The sequence below is a fragment of the Labrus mixtus genome, chromosome 16 (assembly GCF_963584025.1).
Source record: "Labrus mixtus chromosome 16, fLabMix1.1, whole genome shotgun sequence".
NCBI classification, from domain to species: domain Eukaryota; kingdom Metazoa; phylum Chordata; class Actinopteri; order Labriformes; family Labridae; genus Labrus; species Labrus mixtus.
In genome coordinates this window covers 23,476,616-23,499,444 of record NC_083627.1, presented here as the reverse complement: position 1 = coordinate 23,499,444, position 22,829 = coordinate 23,476,616, and the positions used below count along the sequence as shown (strand labels likewise).

Here is a 22,829-nt window from a genome sequence, read left to right as displayed (position 1 = left end):
GTTATTATTTTTTTGTGATGCTGATCTCAGATCACTGCTACAGATTTAATTCTACAATTCTACAATTCACTTAGCAGACGCTTTTATCCAAAGCGACGTACATCAGAGAGTAAGTACAACACAAGCAAGGATCTAGAAAAAAGGGAACAATGTCAGTAAGAGCAAACGATCAGCTTTGAGTCTGATTGGACACACAGGTGCTGACAGGAAGTGACCAGAGGCAAAGCACAACATTGAGGGCAGTTCTTGAGAGCTCTAATCAGTATAGAAACCATCTTATAAGTCGTCGTTATCAAACAAAAACCATCGTCATTACCATCATCATCATCAATAATATGGAGACCATCATCATTAAGTTAGTAGGTATTCATGAAAGAGCTGGCTCTTTAGCTTTTTCTTAAAGGTGCAGAGGGACTCTGCAGATCAAATGGAGTTTGGAAGTTCATTCCACCACCGGGGGGCGACAGAGGAGAAGAGTCTATTCAGCGTCTCTGTTGTGAAGGTTGGATCAGACGGCTTTCATTGGCAGAGCGTAGTGGGCGGGAGGGAGTGTAGACCTGTGGACCTGAGATTTACCAAAAGTTTAAATTTATATTTGTCTAAAACTATAGGGTTGCTGCTATTATACCTAATGAAACTTGGTTAAAGAAACGTTGTATGATCAAATACATTTGTCATCAAAAAACAAGACAGTGTGTGTGTGAGGCCTTCTCATTGTCTAAAAATAAAAGAACCACAAAACTTAAGGACACAAAAAAATATGTCATGACATTTTTTCAGAAACCATATTTTTTATTAATGTTAATTACGACGGCTTACTTATAGAGTACATTGAAAAACACTTTCTAAAGAGCTATTAAGAATTAATTATTGTACATGCCATTTTGTTATTTAACCTTAATATAAGATTAACATTCCTGTTATTATAATTTTGTTAGGGCTACCATCTGAGGCCCAAAATTATTTTTTCAGCTACATATTTAGTTTTGTTGTAGGAATCAGAAAAGGAAACAGATAAACAAAACATTAGTTAACAAGGTCCCTGCCCATTCTGTGTACCATTTGTTTTTCTTCTTACTGTTTCTATTTATAAACAGAATAAACAACAAGCACAAAAAATCTTGATAATTGTATCTCCAAATATAACATGCATCATGCATATAAAATAGTGCTTAAAGCTTACTTTGGTTGCTACATTTTGGTTGCACTTCTGTCCTGATACACACAAACGCTTAAAGTTCCTGAAATGTACCTACAATCTTCTTCAAATGCTTTGACCATCACAATTTACGGTTTGTCTTTAGCACCCAGCTAACATGGCTGTATTGTAATTAATAAGTAAAGTGTCAGTACATGTCCAACATAAGTCAACATGCCTTAAAATTAACTTACTTTGATCTACAAAGCTAAATTCAAATATAACGTTTTACATTGTGTCTATGCAAACTCTTGATGTACCGAGTTATTCCAAGGTGCTTGAAGTCATATTAGTTTCATGGTGAACCTGCTCGTCTCTGTATGGTTTCCCGCCCCTCCTTTACTACTTGACATGGCTCTTCGTGGCACGTATGCAATGGTGGCTGTGTGCTTGATCTGCCCTTTACTCTTACTCCAGAAGAACATGAAAATGAAGCACACACTCACAGAACTAAAAAATGACATAAGCCCAATGGTTACTGCTATCAGTAATGTCTTTAAATCAATTGGTGGTTTCTGATTTCCATTCACACCTGAGGGGAAGAACCAGCCTTTGAGATGAGAGGGGTGTCTAAAAGACTTTGGAAAGGCTCGAACTTGCAGACTGGCAGGCAGGCTGGAATTTCCTGCTGCGTTGGATGCCACACAGTGATACGTGCCACTGTCTTGAGGTTGAGCAAAGCGAATCTCCAGCGAGCCATTAGAGAGAGCCCATATTCTCCCTGTGGATGATACAGGTTTTAGCTGTGGGTTCAGCCAGTAGACAGATGGCACAGGGTCACCTTCTGCATTGCAGTGAAACACCACAGTGTGTCCCTGATCCACTCTCACTTCTTGACGTTTCATGTTTAGAATACGGGCCGGTCGACATGTAAGCAAACCTGGGAGTTCATCTTCTCCGAGGTCTAGAAAATTCAAACCCTGGAAGTGGACTGAGGCAGTGCAAATTGGTGAATTACCACCCAAATCTAGATTTGGTCGTATTTGCACCAGCCACAACAAACGGCAGTCACATGCTAGGGGGTTGTTATCAAGTCCCAGATTTCTGAGAGTTCCCACTGACTGAAAAGCTCCTCTCTCCAGCGTGGTGAGAAGATTTCTGGATACATTCAGCACACTCAGATACAACAAACCCCTGAATGCTCCGATTTCAATACGAAGCAACGAACCCCCAACCAGATGAAGCTCTCGGAGGCGCAGCAGATCACCGAGCTGGTTCCCATGGATGTAAGTGATTGGATTAAAAGAAAGGTCGAGGAATACAAGATATACAAGATGATGAAGAGGTATGTAAGGGACAGCACTGAGGTTAGCGTGTTGAATGGTCAGAGATGTTAGGTTTAGGCCAAAGAGACTTTTTCCTGAGAGGGTCTCGAGCCAAGGGCAATCAGAAATGACGAGCTCTTTTAGACGCTCTAGATGTCGGAAAGAGTAATTCAGCAGCGTGGTGAGACCCAGTCGGTAAAGAAAAAGACTTCTCAACCCTCCGAGCTGTGTAAGGGCCTCTGTCGGCACGGCAGTGAGGTTGCAGCCATCAAGGTGAAGCTCTTGCAGACTTGCTAGTCCAGTAAAAGCTTGAGAAGAGATGAAAACTACATCATTATCTGCTGCTGTTAAAAACTGCAAAGCGGGCAAGTCACGGAAAGTAAAATCCAGAAAAACCAGGATGTCATTGCTGCTTATGTCCAGAATTTTCAGTTTTGGCAACCCAGCAAACGCTCTAACAGGAAGGAACTTAAGGTGGTTGCGAGCGAGATGCAGAGTTAGTAGATTTTGCAAGCCGAGGAAAGCTTCAACTTCAATTAAAACCAAATCATTATCTGACAAATCAAGGTGTAAAATGTGTGTTAACGACTGGAACTGTTGCTGAGCCAGCGCCTTGATCTTGTTATGTGTTAAGTTGAGTAGTTTGGCGTCTTTTGGGAGACCGTCAGGCACTGTGATAAGTTGCCGATGAGAGCAGTTTGCCTCCAGCAGCACAGTGTTGCAGCGGCAGGGCTGAGGGCACGGCCAGCGTGTTTCCGATGTTAATGACACTCCTGCTGCTAATAGGTACAGAGCTCCCCAGCACAGCCATCCATGGACTGCAATCTTCTCAAACATCTGGAGATCTACCTGCATGAGAGAGAGAGACATCTGTAAAAAAAAAAAAAAAAAAAAAAGAAAGTGATGATGATGAGAAAAAAAAGGGTGAATTACGACTTTCTGCAACACAAATACTGAGCTGAGCTGCAAAAAAAAGGGATAGGCAGTCGATATCCAGACAGCTGTTGATGGAGGGTCAAGAAAGCAAACGAAGATATTGTCAAATGTCAGATTTTAGTGCTGAATCATCCTTGTCAAACTGAAAAGATACAGAAGTAGCAGCTCCTGTATGCCATGGTAAAAGCCTGCAGTTAAGTCTTTTACAAAACGATTCAATACAGATCATTCTGATCATTTCAAAGCAGCGAAAAGCTTGTTTTTTTTAAACATTTAAGTTCATTGTTTTAATATAATCATCTTTTCTCTGTTTTATTTGAATATCCTTCTACCTTTTTAGCTGAACATCATTTTGTATTTTCTGTGCAAAATGTGCTCTATAAAGGAAGCTTTTTTGCTTGCCTCCTTTATCCTCGTTTAACAAGAATAGAAAATAATAGAATAGAATAGAATACCCTTATTGTCATTGCATATAGCAACTCTAAATTTGTTGTGCTACTCTTAGACAAAAAAAAGAACAGCATTCACATCATATTCTGCCATGCATCCATAAAAGTATTTTAAAAGTGGTAAAACAAGTGTAATGCATTCAGTGCAGTCTTGTGTTCTCCTCTGCAATGCGCCTTAGCACCTCTGTACAGTAAGACACTTTGCAAGGATTAACTGTGTTCTCAATCGACTAATTTCTTGCAGCTCTAAACTGAATGAAATTTCAGGAAGCGGCCCTGTTTACCGACCCCAATCAGAGGGAGTAGAAAGCGTCCCATAGATGGTAATCAGGGATTTCTATTAGTCTCGTGATAAAATACAAACAAATGGTTTTGACGGCACCAAAAAAAAGTCTACACAGTCTATTTTTAACAACTCATTATAATCTACCACCATTTGATGCTATCTTAATATAACGTTGAAAGGAATTGATTGTGACTGGTTGTGTGTGGCAGATTTAAGTTGGGTCTTATGTAAGCACTGTTCACCTTTAATGGCAGATTTAAATCACTATCCGTTTAAACTCTGACCTCTAAAACACTAGTAGCAATTGCAATGCAATTAGCACAGCTAATCCCTGTCTGTTTAACATTGTAGATCAGTTCTTAACCATTTAACTGCTGTGTGTCGAGTGACAAATGTGTCTTCACAACATTAACTGACTCTCCTCTGTTTTGTTCTCATTTGTTTTCGTTTCCCCACACATCCACGAGGCTCCAGTGGTGTGGATCATTCAAAATCCACTAAACGCCACCGGGAACAAATAGACATTAAAACAAGAACAGGTGATGAACTTACTCTGTTTTTATTTTATTGTTGTTATTTGAAAGCACAAATATAGAGAAAGAGTCGGCCTGAAATACAAGACATTACATGAGGGACTCAACCGTTCAATTATCTGTTGGTCCTCAATTACTGTAAACATCATTCCTCATAGGCAAATTATATGTCAGAGGAACACATAGCGCTTGTGTTTTAATACATTCAGTTTTTTTGTATTGTGTTTTTAAAGGTATTGTAGTTGATAAGTAGACTAAAAGGATATTAAAACATTTATTTTTGACTATTTGAATGCTTTGCAACTGGCGTGACTTGAAAATCTTTGGTTAATCCAAAGCTAGCATCGATTTGATTTTGGGACAATATACCTGAACTCTAGGATTGATGGGATGATGTTTTTGTGCAGACATTTTCTATCAAGTGTTAAGCTCCACTGAGTTAAAGATCATATTCTCTGTTTTAGTGTATCCTACGGTTCTGTCAAACCCAAGAAGTAAGATTTATGAATCTTGATGTTTCAGAGAGAAATGTGTATAATCAGCTCCCCCTACTCTCTGTCTTAATGCTGTAGGCTTCATAAAATGTCACATATGTTTTTCAATTACTGTCTTGGTCTCAAAATGTAGTCATTTTTTAAACCTTTCAAGTTTGATATTGCTTTTAAAAACTAAACAACAACCAAGTTTTGCAGCAGAACAAGGTCAAACTTTGGAGTTTGCATTAAGATGTTTTATCTACAGATCCAGAGCATGACTGTTCATTTAACTGAAGAATAACTACTGTTCATGTAACTGACATTAAAAGACAAATAGTAGTGCGAAGTGAAGCAGTTAAATTAACCCTTGGACTGATTTAAAACACGTAGATGTCAACATCATCAAAGGACCTTGCTTTATTGAAACGTTTTCAAACTATACCACTAGGGGGCGGCAGAAGCAAAACTTATACTCCAGGGTAAGAGTAAGGTCCAGTATTTTGAAAACTGCCTGGAAACAAATGGTAAATGATTGTCCAGTCAAAGTCAAAATGTTATCAGACTTCTTATCAAAGCGTATAACTACAAAACTATTCAAATATAATTGTATGTAAAAACCTATCAACATGTTTAAGATGTATAATTCTGAAAGTGAATAATATGAGGCAGCCAACAAACTGTAAGCCTTTCAAAAAAAGCTGTCATCAGCTCATCATAAAATGTGTGACTCACTGAAATGTGCTGTTTAAGTTGTCCAGAGAGTGCTGATAAAAAAACACCTTCAAGTGTGAAGCCACCCTCTGTTTTGGCAGCTCTCCCCATGCAGAATTTGAGAGTAGGGACGGTTTAAAAAAGCCAAACAGCAGGACAGATTTATCTTAAATCTGTGACCATTATGCTGATGTGCATGAATGCATTATGTGCTTTACAGGTGAGTAGTTCTTAGAGCCTTAGAGCTTGATTTTCCATTTTTAATAGGCTATATATTCCATTATTTTTGTAACTTTTTTTTGCTTGTAGACATGATTTTTGCAAACATATATGTATATAGGCATATGTGAATGAGATAAAATCATCCTGTAGTGTATCTGACATCATATTTCAAATGAGATATTTTCTTCCTGACAGTTATGTAGCTGGGGAAATATTGTAAAATCTAACTGCTAGAGATGACAGCGGCTCCCCCGAGCAGTGACTGATGGAGTCTACTCCTAAATTCCTGAGGGAGCGCACATGCTCAAGGTGAAAATAATGCGTAAAGGTGAAATCACAGTTATTTACTATTGCCTGAGAGCCTGAATATATACAATACAAATGATGCTGTAATGAAAGGGTGAATATTTTTGTAATCATATGAGTGAAAATTGAAAATGAAATAGTTTAACTCACCCTCTCTTTAATCTGGCACGTTTGTCATTGTGAGAGTTCCATTTTGACAATTTTGCAGTGAGAAAAAATGGAGAAATTTCAGGTGTTTTTCTTTTTCTTTTTTTTTTACCTGAAATTGTCCCTAACTTCAACTTGTGGTCTGTCAGGTCCAGCTCTTAACCTCCTGTTGTTATAAAATAAATCCAAACCAAGCCTGCAACGTGAGAGAAGCACATAGACACATTACAGTAAGAAAGCTTCATTCTCCTTTTATGAGTTTTTAGGGTTTCAGCAGCTCAGTTCCCCTGTTGCTTTGCCGTCCTCATGGCAACAACAACCTGGCTGTGGACTTGCGGGAGCTTGTTGCATGCTGGGGGATTATATGCACAAGATCCTGGCCTGTATCCAGCACGCTGCATTGGATGACAGGAGGAAGTCAGGCATGGGTAAGCCAAATACTGAGAATCAGGAGCAACACACAGATGGAAATGAATTTAAGAGCTGACACTTAAAGATAAAAGAATGCCTTTTTAGCCGTACTGTCTGTCAGCTATTTGAAGGTTGGATACAGGTCGAGCCACATTTCTTATTTTACAAGTGACAAATAGATGCTTGCATCTAAGACTGAACATTACTATTTCATTAAATAAATTAAGCAATGACATATTGCTTTCCCATTGTTCTGTTTCACATTAATGTATTTGAGATTTACAGGAAAATCTCCCTAAACAAGGGATGCATTTGGGAAGAACAATTTGTTAAAAGTGCAGGTTGTATTTTTTACTATTTACACTTTAGAATCAAGTGTTATTCCTCTTTTTTTACTCTGAAGATATAAACAGCAACAAAACGGGTGTGCTGATTTTCATCATCACATCTCCACTCTTCTTTCTAACCTTTTGCAGGCTAATTCATTACAGATGTTTTTTCAAGCTATGATTCTTTTGAATTATGCAACCAGATTTAATAGCAGATTTGAATGTGTTCCTACCACTGGCAATACAAATTACAATATATGTGTGTGTGTGTGTGTGTGTGCTCTGGTTTGCACATGATAAAACCATATCATTATATTATCGTGTTGTGTTTTCATCCCTGAACGACATTACAAGCCTTCCATATTTGAGTAATTGAATTTGGCTTGTTTGTTTTTTGACTCCTGCCCCAGCTGTGCTGCCAAAGCAGATGTTATGAGAGTAAATTATAAGAGACCTAATTCTCAACTTTCTCTTGTTCCAAATCATTCTTTAAAGTGCTGGACATCAGCATAATGCCTCCCTGGTGTGTGGCTGTAGCCTTCCTTCCAAATGCTTAAGAATTTATTATCAAATCTGCCATGAAGAACAACAACAAACCCTACAGCTAAGTTTACCTATTATACATCAGGAAGGTACCTAAAATGTACGATATAGCTACAGTACAGTTTATTGTCTTTCCTTTGAAATTCCCCAAAGTCTCCCTAAAGTCCGGCTTTCTTCCACTATATTGATGTTGAACCATTAAGTATTCTATATGTTCTTTTTCATAGAACAATAACCAGATGTAAATTGCTGTAACATGTTACCTGAATAAAAATGTTTAAAAAGTGGCCTTATTTTCACAGAATTGTTCCCCTATGATCTACTCTTTTTAAATGTGATTCACTGACAGTTTGCTCTGTAAATTGGGCAATCTGATGTATGCATTTCTACATTTGGGATAAAGCTGCTAACTACCCCCACCCTGCTCCACCATTTGAACAAGTTAACACTCACTTCCTATTCAATGAATTAAACATTATAAACCAACAAGGTGTTTGAGTAGTTGTCTCTGTTCTCAGTTGCAGTAATATGATATGTGTCGACAGAAAAGGTGCATGATCACCGCAGAAGAAGAGTCTGTGCTGAGTCAGGACCTCACCATCTGTTACCTCAGGGAACCTGCGCTAATCAGCAGATCTTCGTCCAACCCCGGTTTCAGGGAGAAAAACTCTGTGCTGATGCCAAATACAGGCTCTGAAAAATGTAAGATCCTAATTACATAATATCCTCCTGTCTTATTAGCATCATATTTAATCTTTCATTATTGTTTTTGTCAGCTGCACTCTACAGAATCAGCTCTTATAGGAGTTTTTAATGTCCTATTTATGTAAAGTGATGCAGGAGAAAGCTCTGTATTGATTATACTGGATCACAGTGCAGGTTTCGATACTGTGGACCACATTTTATTGGTTGAAAGTTTCAGGCAGTGGTTGGGTATTTCTGGTTCAGCTTTAGACTGTTTCTTCTCTGTTCTCAGACAGGACATTCTCTGTTACAGGTGACAATTATACCTTTCTAAATAAATCCCTGGTTTGTGGAGTTCCCCATGGTTTTGTCCTGAGCCCAATTTTTTTTGCCTTGAACACCATTTTTATTTTTCTCACATATTTTCCACCACAATGGGTTTCATTTTTTGTGTATGTGTATCATGGAACTTTTTCACTTCCACCTCTGGTAGTGACGGGTATTTCTGGCCTCTGCAGCTGATTGTAAATGAGATTCACATGACAAGCCTGCGAGTAGATGCTCTGAAAAACAGAGAACAAAAATGAACAGTGTGTGTGAGGAGAAACTTCTGTAAACTTCCTCTTTTAAGTGTGAAGGGTTTTTTTGGCCCGCTAACATGTATGCACTTTTCTTAACGGAACATTACCCTGCTGATCATTCTGCAACAAGGTAAAATCAAAATGTTTATTCTTCTCTATAGTAATGTAAGCATGTTTGGCTGTGATCTTTATCAAATGCGTGTCAAAGGTTAAAGTTAAATGGTTTGTATGGATTGTGCATTATGAGTGTAAAGATTTGAAGGAGAAAAAGACAAGAAGTTCAGAGATTACAGTTAAAAAACTTCTCCTTTTTGATCGGGAACAAATCTCTTAAATTCTCAGACGCTTGAGCACAGCCTGTGCCTTTTTAACTTGTCATTTGACTTTCACATGAAGTTTTACAGGCTTCCCTTTGCTATGTTGTGGCTCTAGACTGGAATAGAAAATAACTGTTCAAATGAACAACATGAATAGCCTACTGAAGAAAAACTTCTTAAAGAATGGGATGCCGGCACGTATACTTTGGGGAATTTGATTTTTTAAACTAAAGTCTCCTGAGAGTTTGAATTGAGTGTTTGAAATTCTCTTACTGGTTTGACACACTTAACTTTGCTTGTTATGGTGTAAGAGGTGCTGCAACTCAAGGTTAGTTTCTTAATCACCCAGTGAAGAGCTGTTTTGTTGGGGAAATTTGACTTTGAGTTCAAACTTTTTTAAGATCTACTTCAAAAAATGATCTAAATTTATATTTGATGACGTCAGTGTGCAGAAGATTTTCTAATCAGACCATGAAGCTGGGTTTAAAAGATCATAGAAGATAATATATATAGACATAGATGAATAAAAGAATCAATAAACTTTTTCATAGCCTGGTTGTGGCTTTAACTGGAAGACAACTCATAAGCTCAACCCTGGTCTGGTAAAAGTAAGACATGAGGCAAGAATGAATATGGAGCCAGTTAAGCAAGAAATGTGTGTACAGAACAGGTAAGTATGGCGTTACAATGGTAGTAAGTATAAACAATATTAATTCTGCCAAACCAACAGTCTGGACAACTCATTTCTAATGAGATAAAAAAAGCAAAAGTGACAAATAGGCTACCAAAAAATGAAAAGCTAAAACTATCTCAGCAACTAACTTTGTTGTTAATCCATCAACTTGTTTGATGGCTAATAATTTTTCATTTGTCTGCTTGAAGAATGTGGTTAGTTACATTATCTTTTTTATCTTTGCAGGATGCACACTCTGTGTGCCATGTTGCTTCTGGCCTCCCTGGATCTCAGCCACTCTTCTTCTTCTTCTGCCTTACGTAAATTGTGGGAAGATTGGACAGTAAAACATCACAAGGTGTATGATAATCAGGTGAGAGAGTGAAAACATCATTTCCTCTTTCTATCTACAGACACATATAGAAACACAAACGGTGAGATCATGGAGTCTGTGTTTTTGTTTCAGACTGAGGTCATTTTCAGGAGAGCGGTATGGGAGAAGAACGTGCTGTTAGTGTTGAGACACAATCAGGAGGCCTCAGCAGGGAAACACAGCTTCAGGATGGGACTCAATCATCTGGCTGACATGGTACCAATCTACTCTGAGGAAACAGTTTGTGTTTTCAGTCTCCTCCCACTCCTTTTCATGTCTTCAATCTTAGTCTGAACAGGAATAGTCCTGAACAGGAATGTATCAAAGCCATAACGCAAAAAAAGTATTTTAACTGTTTCTTTACCTGCTTAAACTTACTGCTATAACTCAAAAAATGACCAAAAACCTGTTCATTTAAACATAATGGAGGTCGAGAGTTTATATGAGAATAGCAGTATAGAGGAAAACACCAGCTGTTATTAGGCTGTGGGTTGCAGTGGGTGTTAACCAAAAGTGCAGTAAAGTCAAAATGTCAAGAAGAAAACAAGATAAAAATGTTCTCAGCCGTTATTCTGGTCACTAGATTCAGCCGCCTCTGCTGCCCTCGAGCTTATATTCACATTACAAATGCTAACTTCTTTTTATTTACTGATAACTAAAATCATTTTGTCTTATTGGTAATTTGAGATTTTCTATTCAATCATATTTTTTTTTCTCCCACCACTTTGTAATAGCAACCATGACCTTGAGCTAAGCACAACAGTGGGTAACTGTTTTTATTTTAGCCATGCAGTGACTCTCCTGCCAAATACACAACTTTGGTACATTTTGGATGTTTGTTTGGTCTAATCAGAGTTTTACGTGGGCTAGAAATGGGCACTTTTTAAGTAAGAAAAACAAGCACTGGATAGGTCCTTGGTGAAGCTTAAAAAATGTTCTTGGCTCCAGTCAGATATATCCTTTGGCCCCCATAAACTGGTTAGTGCACACACACCATGTCTCAAAACTAACAAAAGTAGCTTTGTGCCAACATGAAGGATTCCTCTATAGCTCAATAATGAAATATTATCCATCAAACAGAAAAAGTACACGTCAGAGGGATTTTCTGATGACCAACTAAGAGGAATGCTTGATCACCATGCCAATATTTAGAACAGAAATGTATTAGAGCGCCCTCTGGTGGATAAAAAAAATACATGACATGAAACATTTTAGTACTGAAGAGTAGCCCTCATTAACTGGATCATAATCCATCCTGGTACCACTGCCGACATGTGCTTTTCATTACAACGCTGCAGTCACACTCATTGACCTCTGCTGGTGAGAGAAGCATGTTACTGACCAACACAGTTAATCTGCATCTAAACCCTCTGCTGCTGGATTTCAACCTAAACCTATAGAGCAGCTCTAATCTTCTCTTTTACCATCTGATGAATTTAATCCAACATGGCACGGACAATCTGGACAATCAGGACATAAAGTACATCTGGGGATGCCAAAAAACTTACATAAAGGTTTACGTACACCAAACTGGTACAACATGTCTGGAACATAAAGAACCACAGCAGAACTGTGGGCCAAACCTGTTTTGAGTGAAGTTATCGAAAAATGCTTTTAGTTGTGACTATAATTAGCGTGAGATCGATGAAAAAGGAATAATTTAATTAATTTTATGCACAAAAAAGCTGTTACTGAAAGTACAGTATGTCCCAGAGAGAGGACAACTTAACTTGAAGATACAAAAGAGCCCGGATGAAATGATCTTCATTTTTTAGAAAAAAAAAAGGTTTTAATGAGATTATAAAACTGATGAAAGTAAAATTAGGAACATACTGTTGACAGAGGAGGACTGCATGCTGATTAAAATGATTAAAACCAAATGATGCTCGGTTCTGCATCAGAAGTTTCTGTATTTAGAAGGCAAAAGTTCCCTCATGATCAAGCTCAGGGGAACTTGGTGTTAACTTAATGACTGTATCAAAGAGGTTTAGGGACACCTGCAAAAAAAGAAAAACTTCCAAAGACATGAGAATCAAACTTTTAAAAATAAAAAAAAGGGTCAGTGGTGTGCATGGAGGAACTTGGTGTTTTTTGAAAAAGATCCCTTTTTGTTGTCAGATAGCGCTTAGACTACAAACACCTTTGGAGGATTTTTTAAAGGCGTGATCTGAATTTAAAGATTTAAGGCACAGATTCAAAGATGTGTATTGTGTAAATACAAATTGCTGAAAATACAAAATATAGGCATGTTGAATGTGTATAAAGTAAGAACTCTTATTAGGAGGCCAACATTACGATTTTACATTATACCATCCTGTGTATTTCATATATTTATAAAAACTTTTTTCTATAAAGACAGCTGAGGAGATCAATGAGAAACTGAATGGTCTGAAGCTGGAAGATCCGTCAAACTTCAGAAACAGCTCTTTAAAGGAAGTCAGCAGCGTATCGATACCTCAGAGTGTGGACTGGAGGAAGAGCGGCCTGGTCAGTCCAGTCCAGAACCAGGCGAGTGATAATCTAAGATCTGTTCTTTTTCAAAATGTGGGAATAAGAACAATGGCATGACAGTCAGTGGCACTAAACATGATTTGATTTCTTTTAAGGGGATGTGTGGGTCGTGCTGGGCCTTCAGCTCTGTGGGGGCTCTGGAGGGTCAGATGAAGAAGCAGACAGGGGTTCTGGTTCCTCTGAGTCCACAGAACCTGGTGGACTGTAGTTTCATTGATGGAAACCGTGGCTGCAGAGGAGGATTCATCTCTAAAGCCTTCGGATACATCATCCGCAACCAAGGGATCGACTCAGAGAACTTCTACCCGTACGAACACCAGGTCGTCCTCAGCATGAGAAACCACAATTAACTTTAGATAAACTGTCAGGTTTAAGAAAACTTGACCCACTTCCTATATGTTACGTGTCATTTCCTCCAGTTCATTGTTTCCTCATCTTTCCCTTCTTGTTTTTTTTGCTCTCACTTATTAATACTACAGATTAGACGTATCATCAGATTTAATCCTAATTTACAAAAAAAGCTTTTCTATATTTCATTTGCTTTATAAGTAGCCCATGATTCCATTGTTTGTAACAATAAAACATCAGTTTCAGCACATTTTAACAATGTAACTATGTTTTTATTAAAGAGTCTTGTTTAAGAGGAAGTGATATTAGAATGTTTCTTTTGCACCATTACTGTAAATAAATCATAAATTCTGACTTCATACCAATTCAGGAAGCACTGTTAATGATGTATTCCTCTTATCTGATTTGCAGAATGGGAAGTGTCGTTATTCCGTCACAGGAAAAGCCGGTTACTGCTCTGATTTCCACATCCTCCCACATGGAGATGAGAAGACTCTGAAGGCCGTTGTGGCATCAGTCGGTCCGGTGTCTGTGGCTGTGAACGCCATGCTGAAATCTTTTCATCTCTATAGAGGAGGTGAGGCTGCACCACTTTGACTGAGAGGTTAACATGCAAAGAGAAGTTAAATAACATTTCATGGTTTGGTTCTCTAGTTGTGGATCTTGGTTAGGGTTGGCAGTGGCAGCGTGACATGTATGCCATGAAATAAAAGTTAGCCTGAAGACATTCTGTGTTTACATCTTTCCCTAATGAAGAACTTTTTTAACTGGAAAAAGAATTGGATCCATACAAGAACAAGTGATTTCTAGGGGAACAAACTGTAATATTTCAGAGTTTTTCTTCAACATGTCACTTTTATAAAAAACGTGATATGAATATAAAGTGATCACTTTCTCAGAACCTTTATAAAAGGCCCTCACTCTGCAGTCAAACAACATTACTCTGCTGGAATATTCATACTTCAGCTGTAGAATTTCTATTAAATTTAATTGAATGTTAAAAGTTTCAAAGATGGACCACATTTTCCCTTTTCTAAACAGATAGATAATGTCATATTTTCAAGAGGCTCAAGGACTAGATTTGCATTAAAAGCATATTTAGAGGAGAGCAAAATACTTTTTTTACCCTACCGTACCTTTGCTTTTAAACAGAAAGGCACTGGTAAGTTAAATCAATGATTGGTTGCATCTTAAAATGTTACTACTTACTTCAATCTTATGGAAACTATAAACTCTGCTTCGTGTGGCACAACCTGTTCATAAAATGTGTTCATTATTCCACTTCTGTAACGTGTCCGCTGTATTTAACCAATAGACTGTAAGCAGCTATAAACACAGTGATAACAGGAGTGAATTTAAAGTGTGATGTTCCAGTTAAATAAGTCAAGTTGACAACAGAGCCTAAACTAAAACCTGTGTTGAAAACTTTCCCATTCCAAAAAATCACTTAAACTATTCATCATTCCCCCCTAAATGATCCGATATCAGACGTTATTCAGCTGTCATGCAGGTTCATAGAAGAGATTCCATTATTTTTTGTATATTTTTTTATCTTTTTAACCTCATGTGTCTTTCAGGTTTGTACAACGTTCCCAGCTGCAACCCCCGCTTGACCAATCACGCTGTGCTGGTCGTGGGCTACGGCACAGACGGAGGACAGGACTTCTGGCTTGTGAAAAACAGGTATGTTTTTTCTCACATTTCAGAATATGAATGTCTAACCCCACATGGTAAAACAAAGGATGACTTCTACACATATGAACAAAATATAGTGTAACTGTTTTGTTTTTTTTCATTCCAGTTGGGGAACCACGTGGGGAGAAGAAGGTTTCATTCGGATCGCCAGAAACAAGAAGAATCTCTGTGGCATTGCCAGCTTTGCAGTCTACCCCACGCTGTGAACATGTCACCTGTGTCCTTCATTATCAGAGCAGGACTTAAGTTATTTTGTTTACCAGGGGGGGGCAGTTTGTTGTCATGTTTAACAGTGGTCATGTTTAAGCTATACTACAATTAAAAACTAAGCCAAAAAGAGTTTTCAGTGTCATTCAGTAAATTACTTTACTAGTCTAAATAACTTTGAATGTTTAAGTAATCGATTAAAAAATGTCTGTAAAGAAAGAACAGAGACTGTGTCCCTTTAAAAATGTTTTGGTCACATAACTGAACTGAGAGCCTTTAATGTTATTATATAACAGGATACAATATGATTAAGAGATATCAGCCTGACAATGTTTTTTATCTATAAGAAATATAAGAATCATTGTAAATATGAACTATCTCATGTTCACTTATGTATCTCATAGTCATCCTTTGTCCAAGGAGTTGAAGTTGCTGCCATCTGGCTGCAGATTCAGCCTGCCGGCATGTAGGACAAAGAGACTGAGAAACGAATTTGTCCTTGCTCTCATCGCCTTTTTAAATGAATAATGGTGTTGCTTTTCATCTGTGTTTTTTATCTATTGTAATGAATGAATTGTCCTTTCTTATATTGTATGCTGATTGCTGGCTGTATCTTACTGCTGACTGCAAAACAAATTGCTCTCTCACAACGATAATAAAGACAACCTCGACCCTCACTTAGTCAGATAGATGACATTGACATCATTTGAATATTTCATCATTAAGTGTTATTTGGTATTGAAAAAAAATCTAAGTCTAAAAATACCACTGTTGAGTTCAGTCCATTATTTTAGCCTCCTTTGACCTTCACTCTATATGATATTTAATTAAAAAAATTTAAAAAAATTACAAACTGCACACTACCACAGCACAGACTACTAACTTGTCATTACAGTGGAGAGTTTGCAGCCAAAGCCACATTTTTTATTATCCTCAGATGTTTGTAGCCTTTAAAAACAGCTTTAAGAGATAAAACACTGTTTTTACATTCATCAGGTTGAATTTCCTCAGAACTTAAAAGTCAGAACTATAAAAAAAAAAATTAATTGGTCCTCATCCTCTTCCGTAGAAACACAACATCATTTACATTTTCTGATGGTTACTAAACAAGCAGCAGTCTACCACTTTCAATGTGATGAAGCCATTTGCCTTTGCTGGGTTCATGCCTAGTTTCCACTTTCCACTGCTCCCAAGTGGCCAAAAAAAAATCATCAAGGGTTAATGACATGCAGGTGTGCAGCCAGTGACGTTGTGATAATTAGGGAGACTGAAGTTCTGCTTGAAGTCTCTGCTTTGAACACCAGACCAGTAAGGTCATGTGTAGAGTTGTGCTGTCATCAGGTTATGAGGACTACTTTGTAAACCTGGATTTGTGTCTGTGTTTTTCTCTCTAATATTGTAGTTCAAAGGAAAACAAGAAATACCTGGTAGGTAATCTATCCTTTACTGTTTTGACAAATTAAACTTTGATCACCTAAACTTAATGAGAAATAAACTGTTTAATTAAATGTGCAAATTCATGATTTAATTTATCACTTTTTTTTTTTTTTAAATAAAAAAAAAAACTTTATCACTCTCAAAATGTTCTTAATGTCTTTCATGCAAGTGCTTATATTATTAAACCTAGATTATGAAATGGTTTTGGTCTGTTTCTTTTCCCCCATGCTCCCTAATGTTAATCCAAATCAGCTGTAAGAGTTTAGTTTTAATGAAGTTCTGCTACAGCTGGCAAATGTAAGCATGACTCAGGCTTTTAGTTTCATGTGGGACACGAAAGAAACCAGTTATTGCTGACTCCATGTGAATGAGCTTCTTTTTTTTTTTTCCTAGATACAGCGATGTTTTGGAACGTGCTTCTTTTTACAGCCCTGTGTGGCTTTGCAGCAGCCTTCACTAAGTCTAAACTGGATCGACACTGGGGACTATGGAAGAAAATGCATAATAAAGTTTATTCCCAAGAGGTAAAGTCTTTAATCTAACACTGCTGAAATGTTCAGCTCTTTAGGCATTCAGTCATGAATTAAACTATAAGCACGTAAACCGTGTTGGTTATGCATGAAAATCATTTTATCACATCCAAGTACACGATAAATCAAATTCACCTCTTTGTACGTTGGATTTGATAAACGGACAATTAAGGGTAGCAGATTGGGGTTTATATGCTTGGTTTTTTTTTTTTCAGCTTGAGGAGCTTGGCCGCAGGCGGGTATGGGAAGAGAACTTGGATATGATTAATGTCCATAACCTGGAAGCGTCTCTGGGTTTACACTCCTATGAGCTGGCAATGAACCACCTGGGAGACCTGGTGAGTAGACCGCTAACCTTTTTTAAATGTGTCACTAGAACAACTAAATGGCTTTAACAAAGGCTACATGAATTATGTGTCTGAATGTTTGGGTTAGCATGTTGTGTCAGGAGACTTTGACATCAAATTGACTCACTTGTGAGTAACTATTTGTGTGTTTGTAGACCAATGATGAAATCATTAGCACCTTGACAGGTACGGTTGTGCCCACTAAGCTGGATAGGGGTCCTTCCAAAGGTATCGGGGTCAACGCTCTCCCACAATCCGTGGACTGGAGGGATAAAGGCCTGGTAACGGATGTCAAAAATCAGGTGGGGGGGGGGGGGGCAGTATAATTCCTCAAAGAATTGTAACTTGACATAAATCCCATCCTATCCCAACTACTTTTAATCCTTAAGATTTTTCTATCTTTAAGGGTTCGTGTGGCTCTTGTTGGGCCTTCAGTGCAGTCGGGGCTCTTGAAGGACAACTCAAGAAGACCACAGGAGTCCTGGAATCCCTCAGTCCTCAGAATCTGGTGGATTGCTCCATAAAATATGGGACCTATGGGTGTAACGGTGGCTTCATGGCAAACGCGTTCCAATATGTCATGAGTCAAGGCATAGCATCTGACTCGGCCTACCCCTACGTCGGCCGCGTAAGCTTTAGAATCATGGTCCATTACTGTGGTGATGAACCTTGTTGATTTTTATTCCTGACATCAGTCATATCCTTGTTCCTTGCTTTCTTTTCAGCGCGGCCAATGTAAATATCACCCAAAGCATCGGGCTGTAAACTGCTCTGGCTATGTCTTCGTACCAAAGGGGGATGAGTTTGCATTGAAGGAAGCTGTTGCTGTAATTGGTCCTATCTCTGTAGCAATTGATGCCTCAAGACCAAAGTTTACCTTCTACCGTCATGGTGAGCAGCTAAGGGTTAATACTGATATATTAAAAAAAATACCCAATTTAAATGAGTTTTCACACTTTCAGTTTTTGTAAAACTATGGGTTCAACCTGAGCTCTTACTTGGTTACATTTCTGTTTTGTTTTCTGCGGCTCCTGAGGTGTGTACAGAGACCACACATGCACTGATAAGGTGAACCACGGAGTACTGGCAGTGGGCTACGGCACTTCTGGGACTCACGACTATTGGCTGGTCAAAAACAGGCAAGTATAGCATTACAAAAAATGTCAATGCTAACTTGAGTTTTTTTTATTTTTTATTTTTTTTTTAAACAATGATTCCAAATTCCGTTGTAGTTGGGGTGTAAAGTATGGCGACCAAGGCTACATCAAGATGGCTCGGAATATAAGAAATCAGTGTGGTATTGCTCTCTATGCTTGTTACCCCTTCATGTGATCAGAAAGTGGTTAATGTTTTGTCTATCAGTTTTAAATAAACCCTTTGGTTTTCAACTTTTTTTTTTTTTTGTTGTCTTGTTGCTTAAGAATGTACAAACTAATTAGAATCCTTGACCGTATCAAGTCTGAATTTACCTGACTGCAGCTGCAAGGCCAAAAACTCTCAGTCTTACTTTTGATGAGTGACCTGCTTCAGGAAGGATTAGTATCTGATCATTTTGAAAGCACTTTATGGAAAGAGTTCAATAAACTCCAATACAAAGGGGCAGCTGTGGCTCGTGAGAGTCGTCGCCTCTCAACCGGAAGGTCGAGGGTTCAATCCCCAGCTGGGCAACATGTCCGATGTGTCCTTGGGCAAGACACTTAACCCTGAATTGCTCCCACTGCTTCAGTGGTGGTGTATGAATGGGATTAGTTACTTCCGATGGATGATACTACATAGATCACTACCATCAGTGTGTGAATGGGTGGGTGTGACCTGCGCCTTGAGTAGTCGGAAGACTAGAAAAGCACTATATAAACTCAAGTCCATTTACCATTACAACAAAGATTGCTTGTATCAAGGCTGAAAAAGTGGATTCCCAAACAATTGGTTAACATCCTGTTGCCTACTTCACTAAGTTTACTGGCCCATCCTGGTGGTCCTTTTCTCCAGGTTTGTAGCCACTTCACTATGAGAAGTCTAGTGTGGAAATGTCCTTAAAGTCACACTGTTGATGTGTGGCAATGGCAATTCAACTTTTAGGTTCGCACCTTGAACAGTCCAACCCCACAGACATAAACATTTCGAATCTGTCTTAATGCATTGTGCAAACCATGACATACATTTTCAAGTTTTATTTTCTTAATTTATTATTTTTTTCATAGAACTGAATGCCGATAATGGCACAAAAGTGTCGATACCAGCAGAATGGACAACTCTCACATAAAATACAGCACCTTTTCAGCATCACTAAAATATTCTCAATATCCAGAAGTAATAAATACTGAATTTACCAAGATTTTCAGTCATTTACAAAACACAAAGACAACACACAATAGATTTTGTGTCTCATTGAACTTTTTCTTTTTTTTTTTCTTTTTTTTTTTGGGAATTGTTTTCCTTGATCTTTTGTTCCACAATTTCCAAACTTGCACGTACAAACATCTACAGTTTCTACACACAGCACATTGATTTTTGAATTGAACTCACATTTAGAGAATTTTTTATCATTTCATAAACGGGTCAGAGTCAAACTGAAAAATAAAAGCAAACATAAACTCCTTCAGTCCAAACTACAGTGAAGGATAAAGTTCTTCGCAGATGGAGTTGTTTTCTTGCATGGTCGGCACTTCAGGACTGATTCTTCTTCAGACAGGTGTCTGCTTTATTTAGAACACATCTCGTATAACTGCAGTCATCATGGATAGAACTCGAACCAGTGACCTTATTGATAGATTGTACATGTATATATATATATATATTCAGACTGAATTCTACACATAGTAACATTAAATAGTTAACTACATTTTGAACAGGAGTGTCAATTTGACAAAGGTTGCTCTTTTGTTGGTTTGGTAAACCTTTGTCCTTCTGCAATTGGGTTTACCTCCGTTCTCAGAGTTGGGGAATATGTCCACTTTAAATGCTTTCACTTTCCCCTTTTAAACCGACTCATATGTACAAAGAAGTTTGTGTCAAATTGTACATAGTTTATGCACTTTTTGGCTCCCTTTGCCTAAGTCTATTGCCTTTTCCGGCCAAATCTTGCACCTCTGTGACAAGACGAATTGCACAATTAAGAGTGTCCTCCTCAGATATTCAGGCATATATATTTTATAAAGGGCAACCTGGGTCCAAGGTAAACAAGGAGCACAGCCACCACTTACTTACTTTCAGAACACATACTTTCACCAATTTTAACCCCACTTTGATTCAAAACAATCACTGCAAGCAACAAATCGATGCCATCATACAACAATGAAAACACTAGTTCTTGCTTTAGACAAAAACAGCTGGCATACAGGACGTCCAAGAACTCAGACAATACAATACAAACATGCGTCACGATCCGTTGAATACAGAAGGATTAGAGGGTTAAGTCGTTATCATGAATTTTAGATGTGATCCTTTACTGCATTTCTAAACAGAGACAAGCCTCTGAGACTGGCTTTCATTCATGGGATTTGTATCAGCTGAAGAGCACCCGAGTCTTTTACGAAGAAAAAAACCCCCAATAAAATCTACAATGCATATATAGCAGTAGGTGTTTTTCTCTTCTTGTAGTGTAAATATAGTTCCGTGGTCCCAAACTGAGCTGTATTCATCACCAAGATGAAAACACAACACAAATAAGTAGAAAAATATGTAACAGACGATTTAGAGTAACATTATGAACATCCACACACATCCATACACACATTACAGACACATCCAAATAGTCTCTCTAACACAAGGACAGGACATACTTGTTCATTAACTGTGCACAAAACAGCAACAGCATTTGAAATAATCTACATCTGACAGAAAGTAACAGTTCACCACTTGAGGAAATGTGTTAATGTTCATGCCTGAGCCCTAAATATGTAGCTGCAGCCCGGAGGTTATTAGCTAAGCTTGGCACAAAGACTGGAAACGTGGAGAAATTACAAGCCTGGGATATTCTGAATCTACTGTGGTTAACATTTTTTACCAAGTGGAAGATAGTTCACATCCTGTTAAAACTGGGAATTGTAGGCTATTAAATCATGGTGTGGTTTTAGGGGGGTTGTGTTCCATTCAATTTCTTCCAATTTTTGTGACCCTTGGCTGAAGCAGGCTAGCCGTTTCCCTTTGTTTTTCGGTTTGGTTGCTATGCTAAGCTAATCACATCCTGACTTTGACCACATGCTTAGCACGCAGGCTATGATGTGATTAATTCAACTTGTCAAAATGTTTAACTATTTTGAAGTCTCTCTCTCTCTCTCTCTACACACACACACACACACACACACACACACACAAAAGATGTCAGAAAACTTTTACTGCTAATGTCCATCATCTTTCTGAAGTTTCTGTTTTTGAGTTACATTATGAGTGGCTAACCCACAAGCCTCAAACATCTTAAACATCCACACACACACAAACACACACACACGCACTTCCAGAGGATGTCTTGAGGTCAAACAACACACTAGAATGGGCAGCAGCAGCATCCATGATCTCACTCAATGATTGTCAGCCCACATATTGACGTACAGCTTTGGTGAAATGATACTGAAGTAGTGATATGTATCGATACTGGTAGTCATTAGCTTCAGAAGGATTCTGACAAATTCAGAGATGACTCATTCTCTCTTGTCCTCTGTGTGTACTTTTCTGTAAATTCTCTTACAGGCGGATTGAGCAGTATCATACAGAAACATGTTTCATGATACAATTTCTCCACCTGGTAAAATAGATGCAGTCACGCAATAAAAGGAACCAGAGCCCTTAAAATTAAATAAGAGCCGTATTTTGTAATCTCTAGTATCCTTTTTGTGTCACACTGACTGATTAATCTTTGCAGATTTTTCTTCTTTTGGTCCCGTTTAATTTGTGTTTATGAGTAAAAATGAAGCAACATAGTGACATCTAGGGGGCGTAACACTATTTAAAGAATGGAGTTGTTGTGTGCCTTAAATTAAAATGACTAAAACAATCTGAGAACGCTTAGACAAAACTGCCATCTTAAAAAAATGTATCCTCAATGAAGAGCAGACAGACAGATAGTCAGACGAAGTCGCAGGCTAATGAAAAAAGAAGAAGCAAATAACTGGACCTTAATTTAACATTTTCTGACAGAGAAATGTTTGAGGGGTTCAAATGACAAATCAAATGACTCATTCGTAACTTATTGTGATATTAAGACTGATAAATGAAGCTATTGGATGGAGCTGGAGGGTAATTAAATATCCTGTATGTACAATTATTTGGTTGAGTGGTGGTAAAACACAATATCAGTTGTAAACATGGTCTAAAC

The 22,829-nt window shown here is 38.0% G+C and overlaps 3 protein-coding genes across 5 annotated transcripts; 2 read left to right on the top strand and 1 right to left on the bottom strand.

The window, feature by feature from the left end:
* Positions 1–776: 776 nt before the first annotated feature.
* Positions 777–6,860, bottom strand: LOC132991551 (leucine-rich repeat and immunoglobulin-like domain-containing nogo receptor-interacting protein 1). Of its 2 annotated transcripts, none has more exons than XM_061060334.1 (2): positions 6,533–6,860; positions 777–3,333 (listed from the first exon to the last, which is right to left on the bottom strand). In XM_061060334.1, the coding sequence occupies exon 2, from the start codon at positions 3,331–3,333 to the stop codon at positions 1,483–1,485; it is 1,851 nt and encodes a 616-aa protein (XP_060916317.1). In that variant the 5' UTR covers positions 6,533–6,860; the 3' UTR covers positions 777–1,482. The 2 variants fall into 2 exon arrangements, with proteins under 2 accessions (XP_060916317.1, XP_060916318.1); XM_061060335.1 differs by having other exon boundaries at positions 777–3,312.
* A 2,169-nt stretch (positions 6,861–9,029) lies between these two features.
* Positions 9,030–15,878, top strand: LOC132991026 (procathepsin L-like). The gene is made up of 8 exons (XM_061059588.1): positions 9,030–9,207; positions 10,314–10,440; positions 10,534–10,656; positions 12,796–12,948; positions 13,047–13,271; positions 13,711–13,876; positions 14,877–14,982; positions 15,101–15,878. Exons 1-8 carry the CDS (start codon positions 9,155–9,157, stop codon positions 15,198–15,200), a joined length of 1,053 nt encoding a protein of 350 aa, XP_060915571.1. The 5' UTR covers positions 9,030–9,154; the 3' UTR covers positions 15,201–15,878.
* A 588-nt stretch (positions 15,879–16,466) lies between these two features.
* LOC132991025 (cathepsin S-like) lies at positions 16,467–18,889 on the top strand. 2 transcript variants are annotated; one of them, XM_061059586.1, is made up of 7 exons: positions 16,467–16,628; positions 17,038–17,162; positions 17,384–17,506; positions 17,671–17,817; positions 17,922–18,143; positions 18,211–18,406; positions 18,552–18,889. In XM_061059586.1, the coding sequence occupies exons 2-7, from the start codon at positions 17,040–17,042 to the stop codon at positions 18,662–18,664; spliced, it is 924 nt and encodes a 307-aa protein (XP_060915569.1). In that variant the 5' UTR covers positions 16,467–16,628; positions 17,038–17,039; the 3' UTR covers positions 18,665–18,889. The 2 variants fall into 2 exon arrangements, with proteins under 2 accessions (XP_060915569.1, XP_060915570.1); XM_061059587.1 differs by having other exon boundaries at positions 16,468–16,628; positions 18,241–18,406.
* The last annotated feature ends 3,940 nt before the right edge of the window (positions 18,890–22,829 follow it).

Bases quoted from the DNA above. Each gene is read 5' to 3' on its own strand.
- LOC132991551 (XM_061060334.1), bottom strand. From the start codon at position 3,333: ATGTCTCTCTCTCTCATGCAGGTAGATCTCCAGATGTTTGAGAAGATT.
- LOC132991026 (XM_061059588.1), top strand. From the start codon at position 9,155: ATGTATGCACTTTTCTTAACGGAACATTACCCTGCTGATCATTCTGCA. The intron at 12,949-13,046 runs GCGAGTGATAAT...ATTTCTTTTAAG, and splicing joins TCAGTCCAGTCCAGAACCAG to GGGATGTGTGGGTCGTGCTG. The intron at 13,272-13,710 runs GTCGTCCTCAGC...TCTGATTTGCAG, and splicing joins TCTACCCGTACGAACACCAG to AATGGGAAGTGTCGTTATTC.
- LOC132991025 (XM_061059586.1), top strand. From the start codon at position 17,040: ATGTTTTGGAACGTGCTTCTTTTTACAGCCCTGTGTGGCTTTGCAGCA. The intron at 17,163-17,383 runs GTAAAGTCTTTA...TTTTTTTTTCAG, and splicing joins ATAAAGTTTATTCCCAAGAG to CTTGAGGAGCTTGGCCGCAG. The intron at 17,818-17,921 runs GTGGGGGGGGGG...TCTATCTTTAAG, and splicing joins TAACGGATGTCAAAAATCAG to GGTTCGTGTGGCTCTTGTTG.